Source organism: Mustela lutreola, chromosome 9, assembly GCF_030435805.1.
Source record: "Mustela lutreola isolate mMusLut2 chromosome 9, mMusLut2.pri, whole genome shotgun sequence".
Classification (NCBI taxonomy): Eukaryota; Metazoa; Chordata; class Mammalia; order Carnivora; family Mustelidae; genus Mustela; species Mustela lutreola.
In genome coordinates this window covers 28,175,591-28,195,460 of record NC_081298.1, presented here as the reverse complement: position 1 = coordinate 28,195,460, position 19,870 = coordinate 28,175,591, and the positions used below count along the sequence as shown (strand labels likewise).

Below are 19,870 nucleotides of genomic sequence, written 5' to 3'. Positions count from 1 at the left end.
AAGGGGTGGGTAGTGGGGGGATGGGTGAGCCCAGTGATGTGTATTAAGGAGGGCACGGATTGCAATGGGATTCTGGGTGTTATACGCAAATGATGACTCATGGAACAGTACATCAAAAACTAATCATGTACTATATGGTGACTAACAAACATGATTATAATTAAAAATTTAAAAAAAAAATGTAAGAAGAGGCCCCTCTCACCATGTGAGGCCTCTCTGCCTGATGTCTGTTTCACAATCCAGAAGCAGATTGCTGCCTCACCACCCTGTTACTGCGTCATAGATGCTTCCTTCCTCTTCTATCCCAAGTGAGGCGGACTGTTCCTCCCTACAGAACAAAGGCCCCATTGCCCTAGCACACACATTTTCAGAAAGCGGGACCCTCAGGCCTCCTCAATGTGGGCCCCTGCCTCTAGACCCTGCCCTCCTCCTTACCTGCTGCTGGCTCTGCTGTTGGGACTCACAGGTGAGCATTGCCTTGAGGGAGATTCCCCATTGCCTGCCTCCTAAACCTCTCCCTGCCCTTGGCATTTAGGGCCTCCAGGTATGCTACAGGTTCTACAGGTGTGCTACCCAGACTCTCCACAGAAGGCCTGCCTCAGAGCTATGACTATACTCCTGACTTGCAGATGAGGAAACTGAGGCAGAGAGAGCAACCAGACCAGTGCCACCTACTTACGTTAGTGGAGCTACTGGGGTTCATGTTCAGCCCACTCAGCTCCATAGTTCATCTTGTTAACCATGTTATGCTGAGTGGCTCCTCAGTGGAGGCCACGTGCAGAAACATCAGAAACAGAGAGGCAAACAGGAGAGACATCCCATCACACGCAGAAGTCTCCCAAGTTCTACTGTGCTGCGTGTACTCACAAACTCTTATTAATGATGTGCTGCATGTTTCCTAGGTGCCAAATAGTTACGGAAGTTTAACATGTACTATAATTTCACTTAATGAGTTTGTGTTTCTCGATGTCTCCAGAGACTAGCTAGTCACCAAGGCAAGAAACCCAGCTGAAAATTCAAAAGGGTCCGTGGGACATCATTGAGCCTCTCTGTGTCTTTGTTTCCTCAGTTGTGATGGGATCTCCCTTTACAGGCTCAGGGCGAGGGCCGCTACCAGTTGCACTCTCTCAGGGAGTTGTTCTGCATAAACACATGAGGAGATGCGCAGGATTAAGGCAGGATGACTAGACCACTGCTCTGTTGTCCCTCCAGGTGTGGCCGTTGAGGCGGGGCTGCAGGTGATCCAGCCTGACAAGTCAGTGTCAGTCGCAGCCGGACAGACAGCCACTCTGCACTGTACCATGACCTCCCTGAGCCCCATAGGGCCGGTTCAGTGGTTCAGGGGGACAGGGCCAGGCCGGGAGTTAATCTTCAGTGTCCAAGGAGGCCACTTTCCCCGAGTAACAAATGCTTCAGACACCACAAGGAGAAACAACATGGACTTTTCCATCCGCATCAGTAACATCACCCCAGCAGACACCGGAACCTACTACTGTGTGAAGTTCCAGAAAGGGACCCCTGATGATGTGGAGTTTAAGTCTGGACCAGGCACCCAGGTCACTGTGAGCAGTGAGTACGGCCTGGGCCTCATTTGTCCCCTGGTTGTGATAACAATGAGAATGCCCTCCATTGTCTGGGCAAAAGCTAAGAATCAGGCATTGTGGTGGGTGTCCCCGACTTCAGCCCCTTCCACGGATCAGGGAAGTTGAGGCCTAGAGAGGTCCTGTTGCTTACTCAAGGCCCCTGACAAATGGTAGGAAAGTCTAGAACTCCAGTCTGTGAGTCCACAGTTCTCGCCTTATGCAATCCTGACCAGCCCTCTAGTTCCATGGATGAAGGACTTACAGTCTGAGTGACTTGTCCATTCACATGACCCAATCTAACTCCTGCTTCCAGACAGTGTCCCCTCCATGTGGCTGACTCTTCTCTACTCAACACTTACTGAGCACCTGCTGTGTGCAGGCTCTTGTCTGCCTGCAGGGGGAACAGGGAACAAAACAGGGAAGGGCTCCTTTCTCATGAAGCTCACATTCCCTTCCCTTCCTGTGGACCAATGCACCCAGGGCAGGGAGGTGGGTTATGTCTCTCTTTCAATGTAGAAGAATCACAGTGAGAAGAGGTAAAAGCTCACTGTTTATGCTGAGAGCCCAGGATGGAGAAGATGCCAGAGGCTGGGCATTTGTTGTGGGTCTGTGCAGAAAAGCATCTTGCAATTCAGGGACTGACTCACATAAGAGCACTGAGTCTCCTCTCAGCTCCTGGACATAGGCATGCGGGTGGTTTTATCCTGATTGTGCAGGTGTTACAGGAATTCCCAGTCGTACCCACCTTGCCTGGGCACCAGCACTAGTAGGTGGCTTCAGCATGGGGTAGATCTGTTCCTTCTGGGAGAGCTCTCCTTCCTCTTCCCCAAGCTGCCCACACAGGGGATGCCCTGGTTGAGAATGGATGAAGCTGGAGGGACCACCTCAGCGCATTTACAGATGGGGATACTGAGGCTCAGCAGATCTGGCCTGAGCAGGGAAGTGAGCCACAGCCTGACTCACAGCCCTGCTCTCTGCAAACTCACTGCGCCGGCCAAAGTGGGAGAAAGTGCCCACCCTCTCCTTGAAACTCTTGTAAGTCTTGTATGGTTCTCTTTTTCAGCAGTAAACATTAAGAAAATACGGGAAGAGGTGGGCTAGCTTTGCACTCCCAGATCAGACAGGTATGCAAACATCTGGTGAAGTGTCGAGCCTGTTCCTGAAAGACACGGCTTCTCACGTGTAAGAGCCTTTGGAGTCTTTCCCCAGATATGTGGTGATGCTTCTTCACTGAGCAGCCTGGGGCACCAGCCTAGACAGAGCAGTGGGGCCCTTGCAATCCCAGCAATACCAGGCACCCCATTCCTGGCTCTGCAGACTAAGAATGACTGGGAGGCATATCCTGGAGGGTATTTGGCTCCGTGAGCAAGAGTTCACATTCCAGACTCAGCTGTCGGGACCCTCTGTTGTCAAGTCAACATGTCTGGACACCCGGTTAGACCCCTCCCCATAACCGCTTGCAGCGAGAATGTCAGATGGAAAAGGAGGGTGGCTGTCACTGTTGGGCTGGAGAAGGTGAGATATTTGCTCTGTTGTGGATGAAACAGCTGGAGGCCACAGGAAGTGGAGGAGGAGGAGCCCTGAGGAGGAGCCCTGCTCTGCTAGGACCAAAGGAGCTTGGCTCCTTGGTGAGGGAGAAACAGAGACCACGGAGGGGGAGTTTCCTCACAAAGTTGTCCTTATTTTACAGTTAATGGATCACAGGGAATAATTTCCAAATCCATGATACTGAACAGGGCCAAGCAGGTTCTATATATTAGGGCTGGAGACGAATATTCAGAGGGGGTTTTTAACACTAAAATGAGACTGAGGCAACTTCTTTCAAGATATGTCTCCAAAGGCAAAGGAAACAAAAACGAAGATGAACTTTTGGGACTTCATCAAGATCAAAACCTTCTGCACAGCAAACAAAACAAACAACAAAACAAAGAGGCAACCCACAGAATGGGAGAAGATATTTGCAAATGACAGTACAGGCATATTTTCGGTTATGTGGGGGTTGGTGCCACTAAACCCTATGTTATTCAAGGGTCACTTGTAAAGGTGGAGAAAAATAAGAACAGAGTATGAGAAGAGAAATTTAAATAACAGTGGGAAAAGAATAAGAAAAAATAAAAAGAGAGACAGAAGAGAAAAAGAAAACTATTTTAATTATTTTTTAAGAATTTAACCTCAGTAAAAAATTCCCCAGTGCCTTTACCCGACTTCATTTCCTTAGGATCTTAAGTCAGAAGGATCATGTAAAAATTTTCAGAATACCTTAACAAAAATAAATAAGTAAGTTAATTTTAATAAATTTATATACAGGAGGAAAACCATCTTATATAGTTAAAGAGCTGTGATCATAAGTATGGCAATCATCTTAGAAGATATTACTCAGAATAGAGAGGATATACTTAACTAGTGTGATAATCACAACTTCAGCAAGAGTGAAGGTTCTGATGCTCATGAGAATTTTATCTCATTTACGTAAACACTGCTATACATTGTCATTTATTCTGAAACTTAAGTATAGTTTATGAGACAATTTTAAGCTAATGGAAAATTAGTGGAATTTGTTTACTACAAGGAACTAGCTTTAAACAAAGTTCTATCCTAATGAACAATAGTGTTTTAGTTATCTTAAGAAAGTGAATGCTATTAAAATTTGACATATGGTACTAGATTGCTTTATGAAAGACTTAATTTTCTTAAAGAAATAAAATAAGAGTATTTTTAATATAACTTAGTTTTTAATAAGCTAGAATGTATATAATTTTTTCTCTAATTTTTTAATATTAAGTCAAATTAGTTTTTTTACATTGATGTATCTTATAGTCTTGCTAATTCTTTTTCTAGTTCTGTCACATTAGATGCATTTGACTTTTCTGTATACACCATAACATATTACTTCTTCCTTTTAAATCTTAATGGCCTTTATTTCTTTTCTCCAACACAACATTAAATAGGAGTTGTGAAAGAACAAAAAAAAAAAAAAGAGAGAGAGAGAGAGAGACTGAGGTTACTGTCAGCCACTCTCTGATTCATCTGCTCTTTTCCATCTGTGTTTCCAATGATAAATCCCAAGCACAACTGCTTGCATTCCCTTACTTGCCCCTTCCTGCAACCCTGTGTGGTAGGAGAGGGAAGGAGAAATGCCTCCTGTCCCATGTCACAGAGGAGCCACACCGTGCCATGGCAGTGCCTGCAGTCAGCTGGGCAGCCTGGTTCCGGCTTTCTTAGGGGTCCCCTATCCCCTGAAGGGACTGCTGCACACTCTCTCTGACCTCAGTGAGGTGTGCAGGGAGGCAGCTAGGAGTGGTTGATGCCAACAGTCGGACCCATCAGAAATGACCTTCCTATGCCCAGACTGGTAGGGAGTCACCTGGCAGAGAAGACAAGGGGCAACTTGAACTGCGCCTGAACTGCACCTGAAACTGCACCTGGGTCCTGGCCTTGACTCAGAGTTCAGTTCTGGAACCTCCTCTGTGGGAATTGGAGAGGACAACATCTTTCGCACACTATCAGAAGGGGAGCGGGTTCTCCACAGCACCTCATGCATATCCTGAGCACTGATGTGTCCAGAGTTCCACTGTGCTGTGTGGACTCACAACTCTTGTTAATGATGTGCTGCATGTTTCCTAGGTGCCAAATTGTTACTAAAGTTTAACATGTACTATAATTTCACTTAATCCTCAAAACAGTCTCTACTAGCATGTTGGGCCACACTGTACATATACAGGGAATGCACTTACCTCTGTGTGTGTGTGTGCACGTGTGTGCATGCATAGGAATGGGCATAGGGAAATGTACACACACGCATTTGCACACACACATGGGATTTTGGAAAACACCTTGCTTTTTCTCCTCATAATGCAGCCAGTCTACGTGAAATGCACATTAGAACGATGTTTGGATCCCTGTCTCTGAGCTACTCACCCTCTTCTTTAATTCTCTAAACCTACATCTCACCCCTCACCAAGCTCTTAAATTAAAAACAAACTTCTCTCTTGGTAAAATGAGTAGAACCTTGTGCATTACTACCTTGGAAATGCCTCCATGCTGGATTCAAGTGGATGAGGATAGAAGGGGACACAAATTCAGAGACTCCTGCCTATGTGATCTGCATCTGTAATTATATCCATTTTCATATCCCAATCCCAATTATCTGATTGGGATTGGGATATAATGCCTCCGTGCCTCAGGAAATCTCATGAGTGATAACTTTCTAAATTCCTGAGCACTCACCATGTGCCACACACACACCTGGAAATGCCTATGTCCATTATGTCATGAGATCTTTGTATCCAAGGCAGACATTCCTGTCACCCCTACCTTGGAGATAAGAAAAGAAGGCACAGAAAGGGCCAGGGTCGCTGAGTATAAGTGGGAGATCTAGGATCGGAACCTAGGCAGTCTGATTCTAAATCTCACAGGTCTAACCATTGCTCTTCTCAAATCCAATGACCACACTTCCATCCCATGAGATTTCTGCAGATCTTCCAATCACTGTGGAGAAGGGGGTTGTGTGGTGAAGAACGTTTGTAGTTCGCTTCTCTTAAGTGCTTCTATATTCTGGGTATATGCAAGTGTTTGTTTCATCCAAGTCATCTATGTGGGAAACTCAGCTTCTGATATAATGTCCTGAGAAATTCTCCACTGAAAATAGACTCCCTCCAAAAGGGATCACATTGGGCAATTCACACATTATACAAATATATACCTACTAGGTGACAAGAACAGTTATATTAACATAGGGCATGTTGATGAGTAAAAGAGACAAAGTAGTTGCCCTTGTAGAAGTTGTATCATAGTGGAGGAAAGGACAGTAAAAAATAGATGCAATAAATCAGTAAATAACAGAGGTACAGAGATTGATGAACATTAAGGAAAAAACATGACAGTACAGCTGGATACAAAAATGGGAGAATTGCTAGGGTGAGATGTATTTAAACAGGTAGCCTGGAGCAAAGATTTTAAGAAGGTGGGGGAGTGAGCTATGTGATTTTCTGGGGGAAGAGCCTTCCCAAACAGCATGGGAACTGCACGAGAGCAGAATACTCTTGCTCTCTTCAAGGATTTGGGATTTTATTCTGAATGAAATGGTACCTATGCAAGGTTTTGAAGACAGAAGTGACACAATCTGACATGAGTTTCATTCCAGCATTTGGTTGAGAATGGAGTACCACAGGACATAGAGAGAAGCAGCTAGAGCCCTCAAGAGCTCAGTGCATCCATGCAAACAAGGAAAAGTGGTTTGTAGCAAGAGAGCAGTCAGCAGAGAAAAGGGAGAGAGGAGACACTGTGGGTGCCTGCAGTAGGGGAGCCATTAGGATGTCCTAGGGCAAAGGAATTGAGGTGGGAAAGAAAGGCACCCAAGGCTCAGAACCTAAGCATCTGGGAAAATAAAGGTGCCTCTGCTGAGATGTGCAAGGATTTGTGGAAAACTGGGTTCAGTTTAGGATATGTTAGCTGTGAAAGGTTTACTTCTAGCTAAGAAACAGTTCGAATGGTATTCGGACCTACAAAGCATAGCTCAGAGGCAAGGCCTGGGCCAGAAATAGAAATAAGAGGATTATAGATAGGGGCGCCTGGGTGGCTCAGTGGGTTAAGCCGCTGCCTTCGGCTCAGGTCATGATCCGAGGGTCCTGGGATCGAGTCCCACATCGGGCTCTCTGCTCAGCAGGGAGCCTGCTTCCCTCTCTCTCTCTCTGCCTGCCTCTCCATCTACTTGTGATTTCTCTCTGTCAAATAAATAAAATCTTAAAAAAAAAAAAGAGGATTATAGATACACAAATGGTAGATTTTTCACCTTTCCTTGGCTCCTCATGACCACCTGATCCTCTTCCTTCTCCCCTCCCATTTTCCCTCCATGACTCCCTCCATGGTGCATTCCTGTTTCTTCCCATTTTTGTTCTAGCACTTCAGCTTCCTGACCCGTCTTCTCCAGACTTGGAAACCAAAGTATGTGATGTTTTTAGTGCATCCAGGACCTGTTTGTAACAGCTCGTGCCCTCCTTAGGAGGCATGTTTGGTTGCAAATACTGCTAAGTGCATGGGTTTTACCAGCTCACACTCTGCAAGGGTGAACCACAAATTTCCTCCCTGAGGAGTAGCTAAGAAATGGAAAAGGACACTGGGTGTATGTCTGATGCACCAGCAGCCTGCTTCTCTGATTTCTATCCCTGCCTGGTTTTGAGGACACTTCATATAAGGAGGAATGAGTTTGCGTTTCTTGATGTCTCTAAGGACTAGCTAGTCATCAAGGCAGGAAATCCAGCTGCAAAGTCAAACCTGCTCTGTGACACATCATTGAGATTCTCTGTGTCTCTGTTTCCTCGGTTATGATGGGGTGTCCTGTTACAGGCTCAGGGCAAGGGCTGATCCCAGTGTGCACTAGGTCAGGGAGCTGTTGTGGGTAAACATGTGAGGACACACACAGGATCACAGCAGGATGAGGAGATGACTGTCTGTTTCCTCTCCAGGTGTGGCTGGTGAGGCAGGGCTGCAGGTGATCCAGCCTGACAAGTCAGTGTCTGTCACAGCCGGACAGACAGCCACTCTGCGCTGCACCCTGACCTCCCTGCTCCCCACAGGGCCTGTTCAGTGGTTCAGGGGGACAGGGTCAGGCCGGGAGTTAATCTTCAGTTACAAAGGAGGCCATTTCCCCCGAGTAACAAATGCTTCAGACACCACAAGGAGAAACAACATGGACTTTTCCATCCGCATCAGTAACATCTCCCCAGCAGACACCGGAATCTACTACTGTGTGAAGTTCCAGAAAGGGAACCCTACTGATGTGGAGTTTAAGTCTGGACCAGGCACTCTAGTCACTGTGAGCGGTGAGTATGGCCTGGGCCTCCTTTGTCTCCTGGTTGTGACAACAAGTCAATAAGAATGCCCTCCGTTTTCTGACCAACAGCTAAGGATCAGGCGTTGTGGTGGGTGTCCCCGACTTCAGCCCATTCCACAGATCAGGGAAGTTGAGGCCTGGAGAGGTCTTGATGCTTGCTCAAAGGCCCCTGATAAATGGTGGGAAAGTCTAGCACCCCAGTCTGTGGGTCCAAAGCTGTTGACTTTTCCAATCCTGACCAGCCCTCTGGTTCCAGGGATGAGGGGATTATAGTCTGAGTGACTTGCACAGTCACATGACGCAGTCTTACTCCTACTTCCAGAGAGTGTCCCCTCCATGTGGCTGACTCTTCTGTACTCGGCAGGTACTGAGCATCTGCTGTGTGCAGGCTCTGGTCTGCCTGCAGGGGAAGCAAGGAACAATATAGGCAAGGGCTCCTTTCTTTCTTTTTTTTTTTTTTTTAAACAATTCTTTTTTTTTTTTAATTGTTTATTTATTTGACAGACAGAGATCACAAGTAGGCAGAGAGGCAGACAGAGAGAGAGGAGGAAGCAGGCTCCCCGCTGAGCAGAGAGCCCGATTTGGGGCCAGATTCCAGGACCCTGGGATCATGACCTGAGCTGAAGGTAGAGACTTAACCCACTGAACCACCCAGGCGCCCCAAGATCTCCTTTCTTATGAAGCTCTCATTCCCTTCCCTTCTTGTGGATGAATGCATCCAGGGCAAGGAGGTGGGTTATGTCTCTCTTTCAATGCAGAAGAATCACAGTGAGAAGAGGTATAAACTCACTGTTTACACTGAGAGCGCAGGATGGAGAAGATGCCAGAGGCTGGGCATTTGTTGTGGGTCTGTTCAAAAAGCAGCATGCAATTCAGGGACTGACTTCCATAAGAGCACTGAATCTCCCCTCAGCTCCTGGACATAGCATGCAGGTGGTTTTATCCTGATTGTGCAGGTGTTACAGGAATTCCCAGTCGTACGTTCCTTGCCTGGGCACCAGCGCTAGTATGTGGCTCCAGCACCAGGGAGATCTGTTCTTTCTGGGAGAGTCTCCTTCTTCTTCCCCAAACTGCCCACACAGGGGATGCCCTGGTTGAGAATGGATGAAGCTGGAGGGACCATCTCAGCCCATTTACAGATGAGGACACTGAAGCTCAGCAGATCTGGCCTAAGCAGGAAAGTGAGCCACAACCTGACTCACAGCCCTGCTATCTGCACACTCACTGTGCTGGCCAAAGTGGGAGAAAGTGCCCACCCTCTCCTTGAAACTCTTATAAATCTTGTATGGTTCTCTTTTTCAGAAGTAAACATTAAGAAAACATGGGAAGAGTCAGGCTAGCTTTGCACCCCCAGATCAGACAGGTATGCAAACATCTGGTGAAGTGTCAAGCCTGTTCCTGGAGGACATGGCTTCTCATGTATAAGAGCATCTGGAGTCTTTCCCCTGTTGTGTGGTGTTGATCCTGAGCAGCAGTGAACTTCACCTAAGTTCCACAGCTTCTCCCCCAGCAACAGCCAGCCAATCCATAGTTCTTGTAATTAACACATTATTTGCAGAATGGCAGGATACTCCCCTCCTCTGCTTACACCAGCCCAGTTCACCACGGTGAAGTTTCAGCAGTGACAAGGACAGGGCAAGCCAGCACCTACCCTGCTCTACCACCCACAGGGCTGGGGGCCCCATGACCAGCTGGCAGAGACCTAGGTCCAAATGTTCCCATTAGAGCTGGCTTTCCAGACCCCAAGCAGACAAACTCTACACATCTCCCAGGAGGGAGACTCTCAGATGACATGAGAAGAGAGAAAGCTCACTGTGTGTTGCTACCGGATCCACCTGTGTGAGAGCGCAAAGGAGGGAGGACTGGCAAAGGGAGATGTTGGCACAATTCAGCATGGCAAACCTCAATTACTGACAGAGAGGCAGCAAGGTGAGTGCTCATCATGAGTTGTTTTAAATTGAGAGGATTGGCTTAGCCTCTGTATCCTCACTTCTGCCTGCCTTCTGCTGCCCGTTCCCCTCTAGAAACAGGGGCAAACATGGTCAATATAACTCTTTCACCTCAGAAAAAGTCCAGGGTCCCACCCAGAAGACACCTGCCATCCTCTAACATGCCAGGGGCAAATATGGTGAGAACCTACTCTTTCCTTTAAGATTACTCTATATATTTCAAAAAAAAAATTGGATTCTTTAAATTCAAATATAAAACCAAAAATGGGTCTATGTATAAAGTAAAAAAATCAGAAGCTGTCCTTCCAGATTCAACAGTCTATGTCCAACAGAAAGACTTTGGCTGACAGTGACAATGGTGTACGAGTGAGCTGGATGGTGTTTGAAATTCTCCTGAGCATTAGACCGAATTTCCTTGTCTCCCCAGGATATTGTCCAGCCAGCAGGTCTCCTGAGGTCAGGTCACCTTACAGACTGCCTCTTCACCTCTGTATGTGGGAGTTGTCAAACCATGTGCATGGAGCAAAACATGGCAGCCTTAACCCCACTGTGTGACATCTGTTCCCACTCCACTTGAGGCCAGCTGGACATTTGGTTCTATGAATCAGAGAGTTTAGCTTTGTCCTTGTCCAAAGACAAGGTCTCAGAGTCATCCTGCAGGCCAGCAGTGAGGGGGTTCCCTGGATCTGAGCCATGTCATCTGTCCACTTTCTGTAAACTAGGAGCCTGTTGACTCATCAGAAAGAGGCTGTATGACCTGCTCCACTGGGTGTGAGAACCAATTCGGTAAACCAGACTTACACGTTCCTGAGTGCTCGTTCTCCCCACCTTTTCTCAAGAAGGACACCTGGCAGTGAGAAAGGGGTGAGTGAGGTGAGACACGTCTTACTCCGAATTCTGCCTTGAACAGGGGAAGAATTCATGAACTTCAGAGCGTTGATAAGCCTGAGTCACTTCAGATACAGTAAGTGGAGGACCCAGGGCATGGACTCTAGGGTGCCCCCCTCTGATGGTGCCTCCTATCCCTTCTTTTCCAGAGTCAAGGCCATCTACTCCAATCCTGATAGCTGTCACCCTGGGCCCGAAGCTGCTGCTGCTCATCATTGTCTCTGCCATCTATGTCCACAAGAAGCGAGGGCCTGATTGTAAGTTATGGGTCAGGGAGGGAAGGTCAATGTTAGTCCCAGAAAGAGCCAGGCCAGGGAGAGTGTCAGCACACAGGTCACCTGGAGTCAGTGCCCACCTGGAGTAAAGAACATATGACACACCTTCCTTGATACCCTTGGGAGTCTCAGGGTTCCCATTCCCTGAGGTGTTGGGGCATTTAGCCTATAAAAGGTGGGCAGGATCAAAGGCTATCAAAAAGTGTGGACAGAGTCCTAGGGATTCTGGGAAGGAAGTGGGCAGAGAGGCTCAATGAGAGGCAGCTGGGTGGGAGGATCCCTTGGAGACCATCACCAGATTATAGAAACTAGGGCTCCTTTGGGGTCAAGACGTCTGTGTTTAGAGGAAGGCTGACAGGTGCCAGAGGGCTGCTCTGAGGACAGCTTCCAATGACCCTATGTGGGTCATACCGGAGGGGATGGGGATGGGGGTTCAAGACCAAAGGGAGGAAGCTTAAGTGGCAGAGTCTTCTATCAGTGGCTGTCTGTCCTTTCACAGCAGGTGTCTCAAGAATAAAATAGCACCAAGAACATAAGAGACACATGAGGAACATTTCTGGAATGATGAGCAAATAATCAACTGTGAACATGGGTACCACAGCTCCTCCCTTCCTCCGCTACTATATGCCACCCTCAGTCTCTGCTCCTTCGGTCCTTGAGGGGCCAAGCCAAGGAAAAGGAACAATGAGAAACTTCCCCAACTCTGCCCCCAAATACCTTGCTTGCTCCCAAGACCCACCTGTCCACAGTCCCTTCTCCTTCTCACAATTCTTGATGTCCCCAGAGCTGGGACTACATGCCAGGTCCTCAGCAGAGGCCATGGGAACTTTCTCTGGGCACTGATGCACAGATATCTGCCTGAATGTGAGAAAAAAGTCACATTTACACTTACCAGGTGTCTCTCATTCATCTTCTGGGGACTGTGGTCATGAACTACATGCTCATGTCCATGTTCTTGGGAGGTATTTCTGCCCACCTCCAGACATTCTAGCCTTGGTGAGGTTCTTCACAGGGTCTTAAATAAAATGAATCTCATCCTGGTATGAAGAAGAGAAATGATTCTCCTTCCTCTTTGCCTACACGTCCTACTCCTTAGACCCAAGGACAAAACACCCTCCTCCCTGTGATGGGAACACTAGCTCTTCTGTCACCTTCATCCTTCCCAGCCCCAGTGCTCATGTACGTGAGCTGGCAGTTCAGAAGCCTGGAGCCATCCTTGGTTTTCTTACTTTATATCTCCTATTCAATTCTGCCTTCAGAATGTTGCTTACAGTGGCCAGATAATCAATGTGAAGTAATCTACTCAGAGAAAGAGAAAGAAGCCGGATTTGTAGCACTTGTGGACTTCCATGGTGTCAACACTTCCAATGTGACCAACGGCAAGCTAACAGTGTTTAACAACTTGCTTATAAAATTCCTGAAATGTTCTCAGAAGTGAGTGCAAGCCTCCTCCCAAAACCAGTGAGGCCCACCCAGAATCTGTACACTGCTCACCCCAAGCCTGCTACCTGGTCCTGGTCAACAGTACTCCTTCCTGGACCATTCTTTGTCTCTTACAGCTCTCCAGTTTCAGCTGCAGTAATTCCATGACAATGGAAGTCAAACTGTGTCTTTCCTCTGCTTCTTCCCCCTAAAGATCTGCATGACACTCTCTCCCTCTTTGAAGCTCTGTTTAAACATCACCTTATTAAAAAGTCCCTTCCAGAAACCACCCGGTATAAAATATCAAGTCCTTTCTCCCACTCTGTGTTCCCACAGCTCATAACCTAATTAAACTGTTTCCCTAGAACTTCGAATTAGCTGACATGATAAGTGGAAGCAGTGCTCACTTTGCACAGTAGTGCAGGAAAAACACTGATGGTGCAGCTGAAACCATGCAAAGTGATCTCAAAAATCAGTGGGAGAATAACAATTTTTCTGTGACCTTTAAAAACGTTTTAAAACAGAAAGTTTCCAAATGTCAATGATGAATGTATAGGAAACTGAAAAAAACAATAGAACCATTATTTATTGGGTGTATTGTCATTTCAAATATTAGAAACACTGAAAGGTGAAGCATTCTGGTTTTTTTGTAAAGAATCTTCATCAATAGTTTACACAGTGCAAGCCTTCTTCCGATTTCATGGTTGACCATATAGGGCCAAGGTCTGAATTACCTCATTTCAGTCTCAATTGGGATCAGCTTCCAACATTCCATCCCTTGTACTTTCAATGTTGTGGAATCCTTACAATATTAATTTGAATTGTTCTGGCGTCACATCCTCTTGGACATTTTCACCCTCCCTTCCACCACCTTCAATGACATGGTAATCTTGTCTCACTCTGCTCCTCTGGCTGCATATCCACACTCTGGAGACAAGCACCCCTGTCACCATTCCCCTGGTGCCCTCATGAGCCCCAGTCGCAATCAATTTCAACACTACCTGAAGCCTCAACTCTTCTCATTTCTCCAGCATACGTTCAGCTTTATGCCAATTCCATTTGGCCACTATTCACTTTTGTATAATGTCACCTTGGTCCCTCATTGGGAGAACAGCAGACAACATGACCACCTTCATTGCTGCCTGTGGTAAATTGAGTAACAGAGTCACAGAGAACCACCACTTCCGGCCTTGAAAGACCTGATGCTTACTTATCGTGATGAGGACCTGCCTAGTCCTGGAGCGCAGGCACTGGTGTGATACCCCTCCAAAGACGACAGAATGGCAAGGAGAAATAGGGAGTAACTACAGAGGGAACACCTAACAAATACAGTCCAGTCATGTGATCACAAGTTCACCATAAACCATGGCCACAATGTGCTCCCTGATATAATGTGATGAAAATGACACTTTTCCTCTGTGACCTTCCTCCCTAAACCCACTCCCCCAGTCTGTGTATGAGAAAAGCATCTGACAAATTGCAATGAGGGACATTCCACCATATACCTGAGCAGCACTCAAAGCTGTCAGGCTGTCACCATCAAGGAAAGTCACGTAGCTCTCACAGCTGAGAGGACCCTAGAGAGACATGACAAGGAAATATAATGTGGTATACTCCATGGAATTCTGGTCAGAAGGGGACATGGAGTGAAAACTAAGGAAATCTCTTCTGGACTGAATGGTTGTATCTCTCCATCGTTCATAGGATTTGGAGATGGGGACTTTGCAGATGATGAGGTCGTCATGAGGGTGGAGTCCCCATGAATGGGATCATTGCCTTCACGAAAAGGGGGCAGACAGCCAGATCACTCCATCCACCAGGGGAAAATACAAGCCGTTGACAGTCTGCAAATTCAAAGAGAGATCTCATCACAGCCCAACTATCATGGCACCCTGATCTCAGACTTCCCGCCTCCAGGACTGTGAGAAATAAGTTTCTGTTGTTTCAAGGCATCCAGCTTATGCTGTTTTGCTATAGCAGCCAAAGCTAAGACAAAATCAAACTAAGGATTTTGGTTAATAACAATGCCCCAATATTGGTTCACTAATTATAACAGATGCAACAAATTACTGTAAAATGCTATAAAGAGAGGAAACTGTATGCACCTATATATTGGAACTCTGTGTGATTGTCTCAGTTTTTCTCTAAATGTAAAACTGTTCCAAAAAAGTAACTCTATTCTAAAAAAAAAAAAGGTCAACATCTTGTCCTCAGCTGAATCACTGCCCCTTGGAGGGCAATTCAAGGAAATGTGTGCTGGGGAGATGTCTGTGTCTCTATACCCAGATTTTATCTTACTTCACAAGTCTAAGGTTCCTCTTCCTTTCTCGGTCCTCTGTCCTCTGCTAGAGCTCACTCCAAAACCTGTCACTCAGAGATTCCAGAACAACTTGCTTCTTAGTCCCCATGATATTCACTCTAAATGTTTCCAATTAGTGAAGCCCATGTTAGATCAGGTGGAGTCAGGGAACTCTGCATGCTTGGGTGAAGTCGGGTAGCTTTAAGACCTCAGTGGTGGATGAAGTTAATCCATGTCCTTTTCCCAAGCAAGTGAGGTGGAAGGGGCTCTGCAGAGGATGGTGCACCCTGTAATACACCAGTCCTGAGGAGATGGCCCTCAGCTGTCAGCCCATTTTGAGATGGCCTCAGTCAAGGAAAGCCACCATGCCCAAGGTCAAGCCTGGGACCTTGTCACATCCCGTGTCTCATCAACATGGGGACGGAGCCCCTTCCACCCTCTACAACAAAAATCATCACCATCTCCAGAACTCTAACCTCATTCCACACCATGTCTTTGAGCCTTTACATCAGCAGGAATGCAGCCTGGTGAAACTGGGATGGGATGAGCCTCAGGAATGAGCACATGCTTGTGGATTCCGTAAGCTCTGGAAATCTCAAGCAACTGGCCCAGTAGCTTCTCAGCTTGTGGCCCCCTTGTGTGTCCATTTGGTAATCTGAAAAAAAAGTGATAAAAGTCCCATGGTCATTCCTTCATCATAATCCCTTTCCTCTGACATCATGGAGACGGGGAGTGTCTTCTCTCCTCAGAGCATGGAGTCCTGGGCCTCTCCAGGACAGCATTCAGACAGAGAAGGCTCCAGGGGCCACCACAATGCCTGTCCCTGACTCCCCACTGTGCCCACCTCTGCCATCCCTACTTCTTCTTCTTTTTTTTCTTTATTTAATTTTTTTAAGATCTTATTTATTTATTTGACAGATAGAGATCACGAGTAGGCAGAGAGGCAGGCAGAGAGAGAGGAGGAAGCAGGCTCCCTGCTGAGCAGAGAGCCATATGCGGGGCTCGATCCCAGGACCCTGGGATCATGACCTGAGCCAAAGGCAGAGGCTTTAACCCACTGAGCCACCCAGGGGCCCCTCTTTATTTAATTTCTTTTCAGTGTAACAGAATTCATTGTTTATGCGCCACAACCAGTGCTCCATGCAATATGTGCCCTCCATAATACCCACCACCAGGCTCCCCCAAGCTCCCATTCCCCACTCCTTCAAAACCCTCAGATTGTTTTTCAGAGTCCATAGTCTCTCATGGTTCAATCTCTCCTCCAATTTCCCTCAACTCCCTTCTCCACTCCATCTCCCCTTGTCCTCCGTCACTCCATCTCCCCTTGTCCTCCGTGTTATTTCTTATACTCCACAAATAAGTGAAACCATATGATAATTGACTCTCTCTGCTTGACTTATTTCACTCAGCATAATCTCTTCCAGTCCTGTCCATGTTGATACAAATGTTAGGTATTCATCCTTTCTGATGGAGGCATAATACTCCATAGTGTATATGGACCACATCTTCCTTATCCATTCGTCCACTGCATTGAAAGTATAGATTGCTCTAGGCAGTGTAGACATTTTAACAATGTTTATTCTTCTGATCCAAGAGCATGGGATAGTCTTCCATCTTTTTGTGTCTTCTTTGATTGCTTTCATGAGTGTTCTGTATTTCCTCAAATACAGATCCTTTACCTCTTTGGTTAGGTTTATTCCCAGGTATCTTACGGTTCTTGGTGCTATAGTAAATGGGATCAATTCTCTAATTCCCCTTTCTGTGTTTTTATTGTTAGTGTATAAGAAAGCCACTGATATCTGTACATTGACTTTGTATCCTGCCACATTACTGAATTGCTGTATGAGTTCTAGTAGTTTGGGGGTGGAGTCTTTTGAGTTTTCCATATAAAGTATCATGTCATCTGCGAAGAGAGAGATTTTGACTTCTTCATTGCCAATTTGGATACCTTTTATTTCTCTTTGTTGTCTGATTGCTGTTGCTAGGACTTCTAATACTATGTTGAACAAGAGTGGTGAGAGTGGGCATTCTTGTCGTGTTCCTGATCTCAGTGGGAAGGCTGTGCGCTTTTTCCCATTGAGGATGATATTTGCTGTGGGTCTTTCATAGATAGATTTTATGAAGTTCAGAAATGTTCCCTCTATCCCTATACTTTGATACGTTTTAATCAGAAACGGATGCCAGATTTTGTCAAATGCTTTTTTCTGCATCATTTGAGAGGACCATGTGCTTCTTCCTTCTTCTCTTATTGATTTGTTCTATCACATTGATTTCCAAATATTGAACCACCCTTGCAACCCAGGGATGAATCCCACCTGGTCATGGTGGCTAATCTTTTTAATGTGCTGTTGGATCCTGTTTGCTAGAATCTCGTTGAGAATCTTCATATCATATTCATCAGGGATATTGGTTGAAATTCTCCTTTTTGGTAGGGTCTTTTTCTGGTTTGGGGATCAGGGTAATGCTGTCTTCATAAAAAGAGTCTGGAAGTTTTCCTTCTGTTTCAATTGTTTGAAACAGCTTCAGGAGAGTAGGCGTTGTTTCTTCTTTGAAAGTTTGGTATAATTCTCCAAGGAATCCATCAGGTCTTAGGCTCTTGTTTTTTGGGAGGTTTTTGATCACCGCTTCAATCTCGTGACTAGATAACAGTATATTCAGCTTGTCAGTGTCTTCCTGGTTCAATTTTGGAAGTTTATAATTTTCCAGGAATACATCCATTTCATCTAGGTTGCTTAACTTCTGATTATTGTTTCTATTTCTGTGGTGTTAGTTGTGATCTCTCCCTTTTCATCCATAATTTTATTAACTTGGGCCTTCTCTATTTTGGATTAGTGTAACCAATGGCTTATCAATCTTATTGATTCTTTCAAAAAACCAGCTTCTAGTTTCATTGATGCATTCTACTGTATCTCTAGTTTCTATCTCATTGATTTATGCTCTAATCTTGATTATTTCCCTTCTTGTGTGTGGAGTTGGCTTAATTTGTTGTTGATTCTCCAGTTCTTTAAGGTGTAGAGACAGCTGGCGTCTTCTGGATTTTTCAGTTTTTTTTTTGAGGGAGGCTTGGATGGCTATGTATTTCCCCTGTAGGACTGCCTTTGCTGTACCCATAGGTTTTGGACCAAAGTGTCTTCATTCTCATTGGTTTCCATGAATTGTTTAATTTCTTCTTTGATCTCCTGGCTAATCCAAGCATTTTTAAGCAAGATGGCCTTTAGCTTCCAGGTGTTTGAGTTCCTTCCAAACATTTCCTTGTGGTTGAGCTCCAGTTTCAAAGCATTGTGATCTGAGAATGTGCAGGGAATAACTGCAATCTTTTCATATCAGTTGAGCCCTGATTTGTGACCCAGTATGTGTTCTATTCTGGAGAAGGTTCCATATGCACTCGAGAAGAATGAGTATTATGTTGTTTAGGGTGGAATGCTCTGTATATATCTATGAGGTCCTCTGGTCTAAAGTGTCATTCAATGCTCTTGTTTCTTTATTGATTTTTTGCTTGGATGATCTATTAATGAGAGTGGTGTGTTAAGATTTCCTACTATTAATGTATTATCTTGATTAACAGTTTTCTTATGTAATTGGCTGCTCCCATATTGGGGGCATAAATATTTAAAATTGTTAGATCTTCTTGGTGGATATTCTCTTTAAGAATTATGTAGTGTCCAGGCACCTGGGTGGTTCAGTGGGTTAGGCCTCTGCCTTCAGCTCAGGTCATGATCTCAGGGTCCTGGGATCAAGCCCCACATCAGTCTCTCTGTTCATCAGGGAGCCTGCTTCCTCCTCTCTCTCTCTGCCTGCCTCTCTGCCTACTTGTGATCTGTCAAATAAATACATAAAATCTTAAAAAAAAAAAAGAATTATGTAGTGTACTTCTGTATCTCTGACTACAGTCTTTTTTTCCCTTTTTATTTATTTATTTATTTATTTATTTATTTATTTTCAGCATAACAGTATTCATTATTTTTGCACCACACCCAGTGCTCCATGCAATCCGTGCCCTCTCTAATACCCACCACCTGGTACCCCAACCTCCCACCCCCCCGCCACGGCTTCAAACCCCTCAGATTGTTTTTCAGAGTCCATAGTCTCTCATGGTTCACCTCCCTTTCCAATTTCCTCCAACTCCCTTCTCCTCTCTAACTCCCCATGTCCTCCATGCTATTTGTCTTTAGTTTAAAATCTAATTTATCTGATATGAGAATCTCTACCCCAGCCTTCTTTTGAGGCCCATTGCCATGAAAGATGCTTCTCCATCCCTTCACTTTCAGTCTGGGTGTATTCTTGGGTTCGAGATGGGTCTCTTGTAGACAACATATGGATGGGTCCTGTTGTTTTATCCAATCTGCAACTCTGTGTCGTTTTATGGGCACATTTAGGCCATTCATATTGAGAGTGATTATTAAAATATACATTTTTATTTACATCATGTTACCTGTGAAGTCTTTGTTTCTATAGATTGCCTCCATATATTTCTATTCAATGATATTCTTAGGATTTTTCCTCTTTTATAGAGCCCCCCTTAATATTTCCTGCAGTGTCAGTGTAGTGCTCACATACTCTTAAACCTTGCCAGTCTTGGAAGCTCTTTATCTCTCCATCCACTTTGCATGTCAGTCTTGCTG

At 45.5% G+C, this 19,870-nt stretch overlaps 1 protein-coding gene across 2 annotated transcripts; it reads left to right on the top strand.

Moving 5' to 3' along the window:
• The first annotated feature begins 330 nt into the window (after window positions 1–330).
• LOC131807940 (signal-regulatory protein beta-1-like) lies at window positions 331–15,059 on the top strand. Of its 2 annotated transcripts, none has more exons than XM_059133736.1 (5): window positions 331–466; window positions 1,213–1,569; window positions 8,048–8,404; window positions 11,402–11,509; window positions 12,030–15,059. In XM_059133736.1, exons 1-5 carry the CDS (start codon window positions 397–399, stop codon window positions 12,047–12,049), a joined length of 912 nt encoding a protein of 303 aa, XP_058989719.1. In that variant the 5' UTR covers window positions 331–396; the 3' UTR covers window positions 12,050–15,059. The 2 variants fall into 2 exon arrangements, with proteins under 2 accessions (XP_058989719.1, XP_058989718.1); XM_059133735.1 differs by having other exon boundaries at window positions 12,027–15,059.
• The last annotated feature ends 4,811 nt before the right edge of the window (window positions 15,060–19,870 follow it).

Bases quoted from the DNA above. Each gene is read 5' to 3' on its own strand.
- LOC131807940 (XM_059133735.1), top strand. From the start codon at position 397: ATGTGGGCCCCTGCCTCTAGACCCTGCCCTCCTCCTTACCTGCTGCTG. The intron at 467-1,212 runs GTGAGCATTGCC...TTGTCCCTCCAG, and splicing joins TCTGCTGTTGGGACTCACAG to GTGTGGCCGTTGAGGCGGGG. The intron at 11,510-12,026 runs GTAAGTTATGGG...GTCCTTTCACAG, and splicing joins CAAGAAGCGAGGGCCTGATT to CAGGTGTCTCAAGAATAAAA.